The following is a 15,824-nucleotide window of genomic DNA, read 5'->3' as shown; positions in this document are numbered from 1 at the left end:
GCTGCATCCCTGCTCCCATTCAATGACCTCCCTCGCCTGGTACTTTCCAGAGAGGAAAACTTCTTCTCAGGATCCAGTTTCGAAACCATCTCGGCCAGTGGCCTGAACGCTGCCTTGGCACACTACAGGTACTTCAGGGGGAGAGAATTGCCTGGGGCCCTGATGGTGCATTTTAAAATTAAGGCCATTAGCACTGGGGAGGAGGCCAGCAGTGGGTAGGGGTGTCAGGAGCTCAGCCTGGGCTTGGAAGGTGCCTTGAAACTCAAAGGCCTGAGCTCTATCTTCCCCCATGGGCTGAGGCTTAGTGAGTTCTCAGCTGAGGCTCTGGACAGAAGCTGTAGGTGCTGTTCGATGGTTTTTGTGGCTTCTCATGAGTCCCTTATATTAGCTGGGGCTTCAAGTTCACAAGCACACATGGACAAAGACCTGTTCACTCAGCCCCGACCAACTATAATAGGCCCAAGATGTAAGCTAGACAGATATTTGGCCCACATGGAAGGGCAGGGGTGGGGGTGGGGGAGAGAAGACCCTGCAGGCCAGGTGGTGAGGGGCAAGCTGACCTGAGGCCATGGCGTGCCGTGGACACAGCAGGGACAGGTTGAATGCCCCTCCAAGGGAGGGCCTGGCATGTCCCAGAATTCCCTCCCCTGATATGTCCTGGTGTCTCCCAGCCCCTTCTCCCTCCTTGGCTTATTGGGGACATCTGTTTGCCAAGGCCGCAGGAAGTTAGAGAAAGAACACTGAACGGAGCGAGCTAGTCTGCACCCAGATCCCGGCAGTTTTACTGCATGGCCCCATGCAAGCCCCTGCACTTCCGCAAGCTTGCTTCTCCTTAGGCAAAAGCAGGTGGCTGGGCTGCATGCTGTCTCTACAGCTCACCCAGATCCCACATCCCGGACGCCTTCCTTGCTCCCTTCCCTGAGGAACAGGGCTTTGTTCCACCAGCTGCATGTGTGAGCTGAGGGCAGCCGCGGCAGCAGCCATTTATTCTTGCAGGGCCTGTTGGGAGATAATGAGTGCCCCAGAAGAAGGAGCCTGGAAGGCCAGCCCCAGGGATGGTGGGAGCTCAGCTATTGTCACTTAGTGCCCCGGACCCGCCAAGTGCACCCTTAGCCTGCTCCTCACTCGCTGTTCTCTCTCTTTCTCAGCCCATCCGAGGAGGTGCACCGCAAGCTGTCCACAGATGAGATGTACCTGCTGGATTCTGGGGGGCAATACTGGTGAGTACGCACACACACAGCCCGCCTCCCCATCTCACCCTGGCCTGGTTGCCTCCGCTCAGATGTCCTGGGCCAAACAGGAGCCTGCCAAAGCTTTCCCCTTCCTGTGTCACAGATACTACATCTGCAAAGGGAGCCATCTGGATGGAAGGAGCCCTGAGCATCCTTCTCGTTGTCACACTTGGGGGGGTCCCTGTACAGTGGGAAACACTGAGAACAGAACAGTGCACGTGTCTCCAGCATTTCTATGAGAAATAGAAAAGACTCCCCCGGCTCAAGTAAAATGTCTCTCATCATTGCGTATTGGATTTATTTATTGCATTATTGCATATTAAGATTTATTTATTTGTTTGAAAGGCAGAGTTACAGAGAGAGAAAGAGAGGCAGAGAGAGAGAGAGAGAAATCTTCTACCCTCTGGTTCACTCCCCAGATGGCTGCAATGGCCAGGGCTAAGCCAGGCTGAAGCCAGGAGCCAGGAGCTTCATCTGGGTCTCCCATGTGGGTGGTGGGAGCCCAGGCACTTGGGCCATCTTCTGCTGTTTTCTCCCAGGCCTTTAGCAGGGAGCTGGATCAGAAGTGGAGCAGCCAGGACTGGAACCAGACCCCGTATGGGATGCCGGCATTGCATGTGGTAGCTTGACCTGCTATGTCACAATGCTGGCCCCACAATTGCATGTTGTCACATAGTCTGAACAATGACACTCGGACTCAGTGGCCCTGCCTGGCTGCACCAACACATGCACCCATACTCTCACCCACTTGTGCATGCCCTGGACACAGCCCACACACAGCAGCTCCACAGTACTCTTCAGACCCCTGTCTCCCCACGGCACAGCGCAGGTGATCATGTCAGGTTGAGGGTAGGAGCAGGTAAGAGAAGCAACCCTTGCTTCTTGTGCTGCCCTTGTCATGCTCAGACGTGACAGCCATGCAGAATAGGCTAACTTCAATCCTTCCAATTATCTAAGTTATCATTCATACTGGAGCTGATCTGAGCTGACCTGACCTGGAAGATTTTCCCCTCTGTTCCAAGAAGCAAATGGACTGTGCGAATCTTGGGTTGGGCCAAAGGAAGGCGTATGCTGAACTGATGGAGAAGCAAGGAGTCATTTTTTTTAGATTTATTTGAGAGGCAGAATTAGAGAGAGAGGAAATGACAGAGAGAGAGAGAGGTCTTCTATCTGCTGGTTCACTCCCCAGATAGCCTCAAAGGCCAGAGCTGGGCCGATCTGAAGCCAGGAGCCAGGAGCTTCTTCTGGGTCTCCCACGTGAGTGCAGGGGCCCAGGCACTTCGGTCATCCTCCACTGCTTCCCCAGGCCATCAGCAGAGATGCTCAGGAGAGGAGCAGCCGGGACTTGAACCAATGCCCGTATGGGATGCCGGCACCGCAGGCCGTGGCTTTAACGCACTGTACCACAGCGCTGGCCCCTACAAGGAGCCATCTCCAACAGTTGCTTGGTGTCTGTCCTGTGGAAAGGGTTAATGTGCTGGTGACAGAGGCTCTTCACTTGCTCCTAGCGTGCTCTCAGGAGCTGGCAGGGCAGGCAGTCAGCCTAGAAGCCTTTGCCAGTCACCACTTTGATGTTGTGTGTGCTTGAGATGGCCCAGGTGCAAAGGGGAAGTGAATTTGCTGGGGCGTGGCTGGACTGGGGCACGCTCAGAGTAGGGTGAGGCTGGGGAAGTGCTCACCTCACTTCCTCTCCTCTCCTCTAAAGAAGGTTGCGGCGCCTGCTGGTGACCAGCAAGGAGCCCTCCCTCTCTCCCTCCCTCCCTCCCCAGGGCCCTGGGGTCATCTCTCTCCGCCCCCTGCTTCCTGGGTGGCCATCCCAGGATACCAATGCTCTCTGGAACTCTGAGCAAGTCAATGGGTCCGTATTCCCAGCACAGAGGGAGATGGCCTCCTGGCCTCGATTGTCTCATCTGTGAAATGGGGATATTGAGACCTTCCCAGGGAGCAGAAAACAGATCCTATCCATGGTAAATAACATTCTGGATGTGGGAGTGCTGTGACCATGTATTTGCCCTCCCCACCCCCACCCCCCAGCTCAATTTCCCCATCTGTAAAAAGAAGATAATCCCTTCCTGTCTCCCAGGAAGCCTGGAAGAAGCTTTGCTTTTCAAGCCAGGCTGACCACAAGGATACCCACATCTACAGAACAGCCAAAGCCAGTGGTGCCGAGGAGGGTGGTTATGGGAGGGACAGCAGCTGCCACACGGCTCAGGGACTTCAGCCTTGAGAGCTCGGCACAGTATTGGTGCATGGAGGCTCAAGGTGGGATGCGGGGGATAGCGGTTCTCTCTTCTTCCTTTGCCTCTGTCTGCCCCTCTCCCAGCTGCCCCCATTCCAGCCCCGCTGCTCGAAGCACAGTGGAAAGCACACAGGAAGCGTGTAGCCCCAGTCCCTAGCCCCAAGCACTCAGCAGAGCAGCACGTGTTGATTTCCCCTCTCCACAGGGACGGGACCACAGACATCACCAGAACAGTCCACTGGGGCACCCCCTCTGCCTTCCAAAAGGTAAGCACTGGCCCAGGTATCCCCTCCTCACTGTCTCCCGTGAGTCCCCAAGCAATGGCTCCACTAAGAGCTCTTTCACTTGAGAGGCTCCATCCAGTGCTCCTGCTGCTGCTTCCGAAAGACTTTGGCCTGAGCCCAAGCCATGTGCAAACATTTCTCTAGCGCTGCTTTCTGTGGGAGAAGAAGGCCCAGCCCAATCTCAGGGGGGCATGGTGGGGGGAGGCGGGCAGGAAATGCTGAGGGCGGGGCCATTGGCTCTGCGCACCAGGGGAGCCTCTGGGGATGAGAGCCCTGAGCTGCAGTCATGCGTTCACCAAGCAGATGGGACACCTGGGATTGTGCTGGGAACAGAGGGTTGGGGCAGCCCAGACAGGAGCTCAGGGTTTAGTGGGCGGAGCTACCCACCTGAGGCTGCCCTGCACGAGATGCCATGAGATGCCTGCATGTGTGTGGTGAAGGGCACTGAGCACGTTGCCACAGGGAGTGACCAGAGAGGCCACATCTGCCTCCCTCCCTGCCCTGACGGAGGAAGGTTGCCTTTGCCAAATGATCAGAGCCCCGACCCAAACTCAAGGCCTTAAGAACTCGAGTGGGTGTTCCTGATCATAGTGCTGGGTGTGCCAGCCTTCATTTGGGCACTGCATAACCCTGGCCTCCCCTCCCAGAAACCCCTGCAGCTAGTGACTGTTGGCATTCCACGACAGCTGAGGAAACTGAGGCACAGACTTACCCATGGTGTCAGAGTTTGTGAGTGGCCAGGTCAGGATTCTAGCGTGGGGATTCTGCCTGCCAACCCCCTTACTGGCACAGCCTCAGTCCACCACCATCTACAAGTGTCCCCAAAGGGAGCCACATGCACCAAGCCCCAGCTTTGGGAAGGCTCCCGTCAGCTTCCTTTAGCCATCTCCCAGAAACTGGGTGGCCACACAGGATAATGTATCTCCCCGCCATGCTGAGGCACACTCAGGTCTCCTCCCATGCTCCCCATGCCCTGTTCTCTCCCCATCAGGAGGCATACACCCGGGTGTTGATGGGAAATATCGATCTGTCCAGACTCATCTTTCCTGCTTCTACGTCAGGTGGGTTGCAGAGAGCCACAGGCTGTCATATCGCAGGAATGAGGGATTATATCATTATTAGCCCATGGCTCGCATGAATGAGAAAACCGGGCCAAGAGAGGGAAAAGGACTGGCCCAAAGCCACACAGGGGGTCTCTGGGAGAAGCCAGGCCTTGAACTCAGGTCTCCTGCCTCCCAATCTGTTGCTCTGAGCTGAGGGGATCAGAGTGGGCTGTAGCAGTTGGGAGCAGATTGCTGAAGGAAGGAAGCATCAAAGCGCTAAGCACCAATGGATGGGGAGAAATTCTAGTACATTCGTTAGTGCAGGTAATGGGTACTACGTGTGGCATGATGGAGATAGTGAGAGGCTGGTCTGGCCAAGGGGCCACTGACTTCATCCATCAGCCCCTTTCCAGCCCAACCCAATGTCACTGAGGGACAAGGGGGACAGTCTGAGGTCCAGGCAACTGATTGAGGGTGACGTCTTTTTCTTCCAGGGCGAGTGGTGGAAGCTTTTGCACGCAAAGCCTTGTGGGATGTTGGGCTCAATTATGGTCATGGGACAGGCCATGGCATTGGCAACTTCCTGTGTGTGCATGAGTGTAGGTATCTCCTCAGCATCCCCCCAGGGTCTTCCATGTGTGACATCCCCTGTAGGAAGGAGGTAAAGCAATTCACAGGTATGGAGATGATCGTCTGAGACCTGAGGAGGGGCCATGACCCACCCAGGATCACCCGGCTGGTGGGAGGGATGCTCCACAGGCGTCCAGGAAGGCACTAGAGAGAGGCCCCAGGCCTGGTGGCTTCCTGGCATAGACAGATTCATTCTGGTGCATCCTAGCTCCAGGCAGACAATGATGTGGTGGACAGGTGCTTCCTCAGGGACCCCAAGTCACCTGCTCTTCTTGGGAATCTGCTCTTTTCCAAGAAAGTGAGTGCAGAAAAGCTGACAGCATGCCTATACCTTCCCTTTCAGGGCCAGTGGGATTCCAGTCCAGCAACATTGCCATGGCCAAGGGCATGTTCACTTCCATTGGTATGGTTCTCAGGCCTCTCTACTCCTCTACCCCGTCCCAGAGCAGAGCTAGCCCAGGACTGCCATCTAGGATGTGCTTGCCTTCAGGGAGCACGCTAGGCACAGGCACAGCCCCGGGCCCCACCTCCACCCTTCTTCATCTGCCTACCCCCACCGCTACTCCCAGCCCCAGATGGCTTGTCCCACCCTCACCCCAAGTGCCCTCAGATTTTTGCCCTTGGGAATTGGTTCCCAGCTGTGCATCTAGACCTCGAAGTCGCCCATCAAAGGCCGGGGTAATAGGACAGTGGTACACAGGGAGAAGAGCCCTCAGCTGGGCTCTGGGGCCAGGAGAGGGCGAATCAGAGGTGTGCCCTGTGCAGAATCTGAGCCCTGACATGTCACCTCTGCTTAGCCAAATGGTGTCTAAGAAGTTATGGGGCTGTCAGGGCTGACAGCTGTGAGCAGCCAAGCAGCTGTGCCCTCTAGCCACTCATCACACAGATTGGTACGGAAGCCTGGGTGTGGGTCCTGCCCCTGCTTACTGCCACTGACATCTCGGTGTCCCCCAGAACCTGGTTACTATCAAGATGGAGAATTTGGGATCCGTATTGAAGATGTGGCTCTCGTGGTAGAAGCACAGACCAAGGTAAATGGGCTGGAGCTGCACAGGGAGAAGGCCACGTAATGTACAGGAATGCGTCTAATTTGGAGTCTTCTTTAGCTCCGCTGGAATTCCATAAATCAGAGTCCCTCAAACCTGTCTGCACACTGGGATCGCCCAGAGAGCTTTTTAGATTTTATTTTTTCTATATTTTTAAAAGATTTTTTTTATTTTATTCAAAAGGCAGAGTGAGAGAGAGGGAGAGAGAATCCTCTGTCCTCTGGTTCACTTCTCAAATGGCCACAACAGTCAGACCTGGGCCAGGCCAAAGCCAGGAGCCAGGAGCTTCTTCCAGGTCTCCCATGCAGGTACAGAGACCCAAGGACTTGGGCCATCTTCCACTGCTTTCCCAGGCCATAGCAGAGAGCTGGATTGGAAGTAGAGCAGCAGGGACTCAAACCGACACCCATATGGGATGCCAGCACTGCAGGTGGCAGCTTAATCTGCTATGCCACAGCACCTGGCTCCCCCCATCACATTTTTCTTGGTTTCTTAGATTTTTAAAATGCCAATGCCCAGGCCCCACTCCACAGCAAGTGAATCAGTATTCCTGCCCTAAATCATTGCTTCTCAGTGCACATAATAATCACCAGGGGAGTTTGTTTTTAATAAAGATTTGGTATAATAGCAACCAACAAGATAAAATACCTAGACATAACTGAAAAAGCCTTACATGGAGAAAGTCTCTACTAAGGGACATAAAAAAGATGTAAGTAAATGGTGTCCTCTGGAAAGAAGCCACGATACTGTTAAGATGTCATTTCGCCCTAAATTAATCTATGAATTCCAGGCAACTTCAATTTCTATGCTAACTGGCTATGTTTGTAACTTCACAAAATGATAGCAAAGTTTATTTGTAAAAAACAAACACGCCGTTGGCCAGCGCCGTGCCTCAACAGGCTAATCCTCCACCTGTGGCACCGGCACACCGGGTTCTAGTCCCGGTCAGGGCGCCGGATTCTATCCCGGTTGCCCCTCTTCCAGGCCAGCTCTCTGCTGTGGCCCGGGAAGGCAGTGGAGGATGGCCCAAGTGCTTGGGCCCTGCACCCCATGGGAGACCAGGAGAAGCACCTGGCTCCTGCCTTCGGATCAACGCTGTGCGCCGGCCACAGCATGCCAGCCGCAGTAGCCATTGGAGGGTGAACCAACGGCAAAAAGGAAGACCTTTCTCTCTGTCTCTCTCTCTCACTGTCCACTCTGCCTGTCAAAAAAAATTAAAAAAAAAAAAACACCATGATAGCAGGGTAGCCAGGAAAAGAGAAGAGTAATCACAGAAAGTAGCCCTATCAGATTGGAACACAAGCTACCGTAACTAAGTATGACACTGGTGGGGAGAAAGGCAGAGGTGACAGTGGAACAGAGTGGTATTCTTGAAAGCCCTCTAATTCCTATAAATGACATGGCAATTTGGTTGACAAAAGAGCTGATATTTCAGAACAGTATGGAAGGAGACGTTATTCAATAAATGGGCAGGAAGGGCACATCTCACTATTATATCAAAATAAAATTCCAGATGCACCAAAGTTTGAAGATGAACCCCGAGACCATAAAAGACCTAGAAGGAAGCAGATAGAAACTCATGTACAATCCCAGGGTGGAAATGGGACCTCTCGGTGCAAGAGCCCGAAACCACAAAGGAAGAGCTAGGCAACTCGGACTAAATTAAATAGAAAATGTCTATAGAGAAGCAATACCAGAAAGAAAAATCAAAAAGCCCGTGACAAATATATCACCTATGACAGAGAAAGCGTGGATTTTTACCATAAGCTTTTATAAATCAGTAAGCTCCCCCTTTAAAAAAAGAAAAAGTGTGAAAAGACACAAAGAGACAATTCACTGAAATCAACAAAGGTAGTCCACCTCTGTGAAAAGCTGTTAAACTTCATCCTTCAAACGCATACAAATGAAGGCAACCTTGGAATACCGTATTTCGCCCCTCAGCTGGGCCAAAGTCAGAGAGTTAGATGACAGCCAGTGGTGGTGAGCACGTGGGACAATGGGCACTCTCATACCCCAGTGAGATGTGGGTACCTTCCGTCTTAGCACTCTCTCCACCAGATCTGTTCCTCCCGGATAGAATCCTAAAAGCGCGCCAAGATGTTCATACATGGCTGTGGTTGGTAATAGTCCCAACTGGGAAAGAGCCTCAATAGCCCCAAGTAGTCACATAAATCATGATATATCCATGGACTAGGGACTACTAGGCGGCCCTTAGAATGAGTGCACTCATATGGAGCACGCTCCCAAGTTCATTACGAAGGAAGAGCGGAGGTGCGGAATAGTGTGTGTGGCCAAAGCCATCTCATGTGAATTTGGAAACTGAACAGGGAGGAGGCTTGCCATTTTTTGTGTGCCCTTTGCATAGTTTGTGTTTCTGCAGCAAATACAAGTGAGGGCTCTCTAGGAAATGTGAATTATGGGCCATTCGTTTTTCTTCTTTATATCTGTGCATAGATCCCTCAGTGAATAGATACATGGAAATACCAATGGGTGGGTCCATAAATCAACAGATAGAAAACCCTAATAACTAATTTTTCCCACGTCCTACCCTACAGATTCTGTCTCCAGTAGGTCTGGAAGGTGGGCCCTGGAACCCACATATTTGGCATTCTCCCTCAATGCTGTTGATGCATCCACTTCGAGAAACACAGATTTCAGTCTGACTGTCCCAAGTCAGGAGGGAAGCCCCAACGGAGAGTCGTGCCGAGCACTGCAGAGGGGGTGGCCAAGGGAAGGCTTGGGCCCAGCTAGCACGTCCAGGGTGGACACAGATCAGTTCTCTGTGCTGTGCTTCTGTGTGGAGTGCTCCCTGCCCCCCTTCAGCCCAGCTCCTCTTCCTCCCTCACTTTCTCCCCTTCCATGCGGGCTCCCAGTACCCAGGTACCTACCTGACCTTTGAAGTGGTGTCTTTGGTGCCCTATGACCGGAATCTTATCGACGTCAGCCTGCTGTCCCCCGAGCATGTGAGTGCCCCTCAACCCTGCCTGCCTTTCAGCCTGCCTTCCCCCCAACCTTCTGTGCATCCAGACCTTTCTTGCCCCGGGTCCCCCCATCCCAAGATCTTCTGCCTCACCCCTCCTCCAGGAGGGTCCACACTGGTGGCACCTGTAGGCTCACACTGGGGCATCCCTCCATAGCTCACCACAGAGCTTCTAGAAATTTTTGGGCAAAGCAGTCTGTGTAACCTCAGGTCATGGGGAGTCTGAGCGGCCTCTGAGCTCTGCCACTACAAGGTCTGGAACTACAGGCAATCCTTCGCCCCACTCCCTGGGCCTCAGTCTCCTCTCTTGTTAAACGAGTATAATATTGCCTGCCCTGCTTCCTGTCACTCGTGGGCCTGAAAGCCACCCACCCAACCCCTTTAAGAACATCCCGATGACATGAAACAGCCACCACGGGGAACTACTTCTAGAAAGCCCCAGAGAATGCTGGAGGTCTGATGGTGGCTATTGACCTGTGGGTACCGGGACTGATGTGGGCAGCTGGTGTCCCACAGCTGGAGACTAGATGAAACCAAGAGCTCGCCTCAAGGCAGCTCAGCCCGGGGAGGCTCTCATATCTTCGGCCCTCTGCAGCTCCAGCATGTGAACCGCTACTACCAGACCATCCGCGAGAAGGTGGGCCCGGAGCTGCAGCGACGCCAGCTGTGGGAAGAGCTCGAGTGGCTGCAGCAGCACACTGAGCCCCTGTCTGCCAGGGCGCCACACACCTCCTCCTTGGCCTCTCTGGTGGCAGCCTGCACTCTTGCCATCTTGGGCTGGAGCAGCTAGAGGCTCTGGCTCCCTGCTGGACCCTCCACCTCCACGTGGCCCATCACCTGGAAACCACTGCCCACCCACCCCCCAAGCCACCTCCTCCTGGGCCTCTGGGGCCCTAGGCAACACTGTTCATCCTGGGCCTCTACACCTCACTTTGGGCTCCCAACCCCAGGCCAAGAGATAGTACATGTAGCATGTAACCTGGTCCATCTGCTATAGCTTCTTCTTGCCCCTAAAATACAAGAGCAACAGGGCCTGAGATGTTCCCACTCCCATTGGCTCCTAACTTGCCATGTACTTGAGGCTTCCTCCGGGCACCAGCATATGCCCCCAGCCCTTCTATGGCCTCCTGGCTACAGTTCGTGGGGGAGAAGGCCTGGGGCTCCTCCAGACTGCCTACTGTACCTACAGAGAGGTGACAGAATCCCTTAGCCCACCTTGCAGCCCCTCCTCATTTGCTGAGCCCACTTTGGGGGGGGGCAGGGGTTGGTGGTAAGAAGAGCTTTCTCTGGCCCGAGTCGGGCGGGCCAGCCGTTGGCCACCTGCACTCACATCCTGCTAGATGCTTAAAACAGCCTTGCAAAGACGCCTGCCTCTGGGTTTTGCATTGTGTCTGCTGTGTTGCCGGAGACTGCTGTTACCTGTGGCTTTTGTGGTGGGGGAGGAAGGGGAGCGGGTGAGGTGGGGCGGGGGCCTGTGAGGCTCCCAGAAGCTCAGTGGGGAAGGACATGGGCTTTAGAATGTGTGTGTTTGTGTGTGTGTGTGTACATGCTCGCGAGCGCGAGCAGGCGAAAGCGCATGCGCGCCGCACCCAGCCAGCCGCTCCGGTCTGTGTTGTTAACTTTGTGGAGAGGACAGAGGGGAGCCCCTTGCTGGGGAGCTCGTCAGCCATGGCCCAGCACACTTGCCCTGGTTGGGGGGTGAGGAGCGGGGCTGGCAAGGAGGGGAGGAAAGAACCAAAGCTGTGGGCAGAGTCCTGGGTGAAGGCACCAGACAGAGAACTCCCCTGGCCTGAGACTGCCAGGCTTCGTTTGCTGGGCGGGAGCGTGACCCGTGGCCGTTAGCACCACTGATGCTTAGATCCGAAGACTCCAGCCCTCACCTACCCTCACTGAGAACCCATAGCACCAGTACCGGGCCGCCGATCACCGAGTCATCTGCCCTCTCACTGGCTCCACAAAGCCAGCCACTACTGCTGCTGATAGCTATGGCTGATAAAATGAAAGCCGTCCTCATCATCATCGCTACCACTTACTATGTACACAGAGCAAGGAGCTTGGCACGCATTTCCTCACTTTGCCTTCACACCCACAAGAAAGCACTCGTCTTGTTCCCATTTTACAAGCAGGTGGCAAAGCAGTCAGAAGCCCCCAGAACCTTCTCCCTCAGAAAAGGGCAAACAGCACAGCTCTCACCATTTTATAGATGAGAATGGAGGCTGCTCAACCAGGATCACGCAGCTGGTGAGAAACAGAGGCCACAGCCACCTGCTTCCCTAGGGCCTGCCTGCCCGCTCCTTTTTTTTTTTTTTTTTTTTTTTGACAGGCAGTTAGACAGTGAGAGAGAGACAGAGAGAAAGGTCTTTCTTCCATTGGTTCACCCCCCAAGTGGCTGCCACAGCCGGCGCGCTGCGCCGATCCGAAGCCAGGAGCCAGGTGCTTCCTCCTGGTCTCCCATGCGGGTGCAGGGCCCAAGCACTTGGGCCATCCTCCACTGCCTTCCTGGGCCACAGCAGAGAGCTGGCCTGGAAGAGGAGCAACTGGGACTAGAAACTGGGGTGCTGGCACCACAGGCAGAGGATTAGTCAAGTGAGCTGAGGCACCGGCCCTGCCCACTCCTTTACACTCACACTCCAACCCTTGCTCTTGCAGTCCTGGTGGGTCATGCGCAGCACGGGGCACTTTCAGCCCAGCCCTGTGTCCCCTTGCCTGGCTTTGGTGCAAGACCTTGGACTTGGCATCATCTCCTTCCCACTGTCTCGGGATTGGGACTGCTGGCCCCAGGAGTATGGCTGCAGAGAGAGCCGCTGCCATCCCAGGGTCTCCCCTCCCTGGGACCCAGATGGCTGGCACTGACTGTTCCTACTTTAGGGGTGTCCCTCTGGGTCAGGCAGGGCATATGTGGGGACTCCTGTGACGTCATTCTGAATTGAAGATAAATAACTGCTTCCTTGGGTTCTGGGCTTTTGCTTTATTTATTTATTTGTATTTGAAAGGTAACATGACAGGGAGAGGGGGAGATCTTCCATCCACTGGTTCACTCCTCAAATGCCAGCAACAGTTGGGGCTGAGGCCGCCCAAATCCAGCAATCAGGAACTCCATCCAGGTCTCCCATGTGAGACTGGGACTTAAGTACTTGGGTCATTGCTGCTTCCCAGGCACATTGGCAAGTGAAGCAGAGCAGCGGGGACTCCAACCATCATTCTGATTTAGAATGCACAGGCAGCAGCATAACCCGCTGTACCACAAGGCCCACCCTGACCCTTTATTTTTATGCTAGAGAATGGAGCTTATCAAACCTCTCCTTGGGAGCCAGTGCTGTGGCATAGTGGGTAAAGCCGCCGCCTGCAGTGCCGGCATCCCAAATGGACACCGGTTCGAGTCCCAGCTGCTCCACTTCCGATCCAGCTCTCTGCTATGGCCTGGGAAAGCAGTAAAAGATGGCCGAGTCCTTGGGCCCCTGCGCCTGCCAGGGAGACCTGGAAGAAGCTCCTGACTCCCAGCTTTGGATCGGTGCAGCTCCAGCTGTTGCGACCATCTGGGGAGTGAACCAGCAGATGGAAGAACTCTATCTCTCTCCCTCTCTCCCTCCCTCCCTCTCCTTCTCTCTTTGTGTAACTCTGACTTTCAAGTAAATAAATAAATCTTTTAAAAAATTTAAAAAGTAAAATACCTACTCAGTAGCTCTGAGCAAATTAAAAAAAAAAAAAAACCCTCTCCTTGGCTGCTGATGGCCACTGTGGATGCAGCCATGTGGAAAAGCCTCTCTGCTAAGGAATATGGATTCTGGGGTTCTAGTTCCAGTTGTGCCCAGCTATGTGACCTTGAGAGAGTCACTTCACCTCTGTGGTCTCCAGTTGGCCCTCTGTACATTACCCGCACTGCCTTTCTGGTGAGGTTACCGTGAGAGACCCATCAGACCCGGATGTGGCAGCATTCTGTAAGCCAGGAAAGTACACAGACAGGAGATGACAATGCTAGTGTTCGCCTAGCATGGTTTCAACTCTGGCGTCACCTTTGGAGGTAGGCGAGGGAAAGATCTGGGACCTAAACTTTATATATAAATAGTCAAACTGGGAAGACTTTGGAGTAAGCATCTAATGTGTTTTTTCACCTGTGCTCCCTGGAGCCCGAGGTTCCTCTGAAATGCCACAAGGACCATCACAGAAAACAGAGCTCCAGCAAAAAGCAGCCCTCAAGGGCTCCTCATAAAATTGTACATGAAGTGGCTGCAGGGCCAGTTGCCCAGGTATATGGGGCCTTGCTGTCCGCTCAGAGACTTGTGCTTGGAAGAGCTCTGTGCTGGCTTTAATGCATTCCTGTCACCACTTTGAGAGCCTTAATTTTTTAAAAATTTGTATTTACTTATTTTTTAAAGATTTAGTCACTCATGTGAAAGGCAGAGCAACACACAGAGAGAGAAATCTCCCACCTGCTGGTTCACTCCTCCAATGGCTGCAATGGCCAGGGCTGGGCCAGGCTGAAGCCAGGAGCCAGGAACTCCGTCCAGATCTCCCACAGGGGTGGCAGGGGCCCAAGCACTTGAGCGATCATCTGTTGCCTTCCCAGATGCATTAGCAAGGAGCTCGATCAGAAGTGGGGCAGCTGGAACTTGAATCAGCACTCCCATATGAGATGCCAGCATTGCAAGTGACAGCTTAACCCATTGTATAATAATATCAGCTCCTTAATAACTTTTTAACAAATGACGCTCCATTTTCATTTTGCACCAGATCCTGCAAATTCCACAGCTTGTCCTAAATAGGAGCCCCTAAAAGAGGCAAACAAAACAAAAGGTCCATTGCCTTAGAGATAGCAAAACTTCAACAGCAATCCAGAAAGAGGAAGGGACTTGTCCAAGATCACAGAGCCTGTAGGGGTCAGAGCGAGGACAGCCACAGCATCCTGGCTTGGCTCCGTGATGGCGCCCCTCTTGCTTGGAAGAGTGTGCCTCTGTCACTCCTGTACTACCTCTAATGAACAAACCGAGGCCCTGGGAGACCTGTTTGAGGCCACACGACTGTGACAGCAATGGTGATAGTGGGATGAAGCTACATTTCTTTTTTCTTTCATTTGAGGGCCAGAGAGACAGAGACAGGGAGATCGCTCAGATTCACTCCCCAAGTACCCACAAGAGCCAGAGCCAGAGCAGGACGAAGCTGGGAGCCTGGAACTCCATCTGGGTCTTCCCTGTGGGTGGAAAGGACCCAACTACTTGAGCTGTCACCAGCTGCCTCCCAGGATGCTCATTAGCAGGAAACTGGAGTCAGAAGCAGAATGTGGACTCAAAGCCAGGCATTCCAGCATGGGGCGGGATGTGGGCATTCTGAGCAGTGTCTTAACTGCAACACCAAATGCTCACCTCCGCTTACAGTTTTGAATTCTTCCAAGGATTTTTGGCCCAGAAAAGGGCATTGGGAGGGGCCGGAGCTGTGGCGCAGCAGGTTAAATCTGCCACCTGCACTGCCAGCATCCCATATGGGCGCCAGTTCTAGTCCCGGCTGCTCCACTTCCAATCCAGCTCTCTGCTATGGCCTGGGAAAGCAGTAGAAGATGGCTCAAGTCCTTGGACCCCTGCACCCATGTGGGAGACCTGGAAGAAGCTCCTGGCTCCCGGCTTCAGATCGGCACAGCTCCAGCCATTGTGGCCATCTGGGGAGTGAACCAGCAGATGGAGGACCTCTCTCTCTGTTGTTACCTCTCTCTGTAACTCTGTCTTTCAAATAAATAAAAATAAATCTTTTTTTAAAAAAGGGCATTGGGAAGAGGACAGATACACAAGTAGTCTAAATGGTTCATGTTAAAAATAATAATAATGTCATTCCTCACTCATTTGCTAGCCAGCTGGTTTCAACTGTCCGCGAGTTGGGACCTTGGAAGGGATGGGGCCGGCTACGATTCAGCCAGCTAACCCGCAACAGCAGTGAATTTTACCAACTCATTGGGCACTTCCTCAAATAGTGGTTGGGCACTCTTGATGCCAAAAAAAATGAAAGATTCAAAAGCAACCGTTTCCTCCCTGTCCATCCCTGCGCCCAGTGGCTCATCACAGCTGAGTGGGAGGTGCTCCCCCAGCCCCTCCCCCTACCCCAGCCAGCCCCTGCTCAGAGACAAGCCCTTCTCCTCACTTCCTTGTTCCTTTGTGAAACGGGAACTAAGCAAGCAGCTCGAGTGAGTAGGATGGGTGGTTGAGAAAGCCCCAGTGGGCCATGACAAGGCCATGAAGCTAAAAAACTAGTTGCTCTCCCGGTGAGTCTCAAGTTGCTTTAGGCCCTCTTGCTTGCTGTGTTCTAGAATAGTTTGTGCTGAAAGGCTCTGCTATTGACGTGGTCAAGACACACAGTGTTGGCCGGCGCCGCGGCTCAATAGGCT

At 53.6% G+C, this 15,824-nt stretch overlaps 1 protein-coding gene across 1 annotated transcript in view; it reads left to right on the top strand.

The window, feature by feature from the left end:
* Nucleotides 1-10,673, top strand: part of XPNPEP2 (X-prolyl aminopeptidase 2) — a 28,505-nt gene extending 17,832 nt beyond the window's left edge. Inside the window, exons 13-21 of the mRNA XM_062183502.1 lie at nucleotides 51-128; nucleotides 1,149-1,220; nucleotides 3,677-3,737; nucleotides 4,747-4,816; nucleotides 5,293-5,397; nucleotides 5,772-5,831; nucleotides 6,383-6,459; nucleotides 9,348-9,437; nucleotides 10,050-10,673. Of these exons, the coding sequence (XP_062039486.1) occupies nucleotides 51-128; nucleotides 1,149-1,220; nucleotides 3,677-3,737; nucleotides 4,747-4,816; nucleotides 5,293-5,397; nucleotides 5,772-5,831; nucleotides 6,383-6,459; nucleotides 9,348-9,437; nucleotides 10,050-10,244 (808 nt within the window). The 3' untranslated portion in view covers nucleotides 10,245-10,673. The remainder of the gene's footprint in view (nucleotides 1-50; nucleotides 129-1,148; nucleotides 1,221-3,676; nucleotides 3,738-4,746; nucleotides 4,817-5,292; nucleotides 5,398-5,771; nucleotides 5,832-6,382; nucleotides 6,460-9,347; nucleotides 9,438-10,049) is intronic.
* Nucleotides 10,674-15,824: the final 5,151 nt, after the last annotated feature.

This window comes from Lepus europaeus, chromosome X, assembly GCF_033115175.1.
Source record: "Lepus europaeus isolate LE1 chromosome X, mLepTim1.pri, whole genome shotgun sequence".
Lineage (NCBI taxonomy): Eukaryota > Metazoa > Chordata > Mammalia > Lagomorpha > Leporidae > Lepus > Lepus europaeus.
This window is presented reverse-complemented; position numbering and strand designations above follow the sequence as displayed.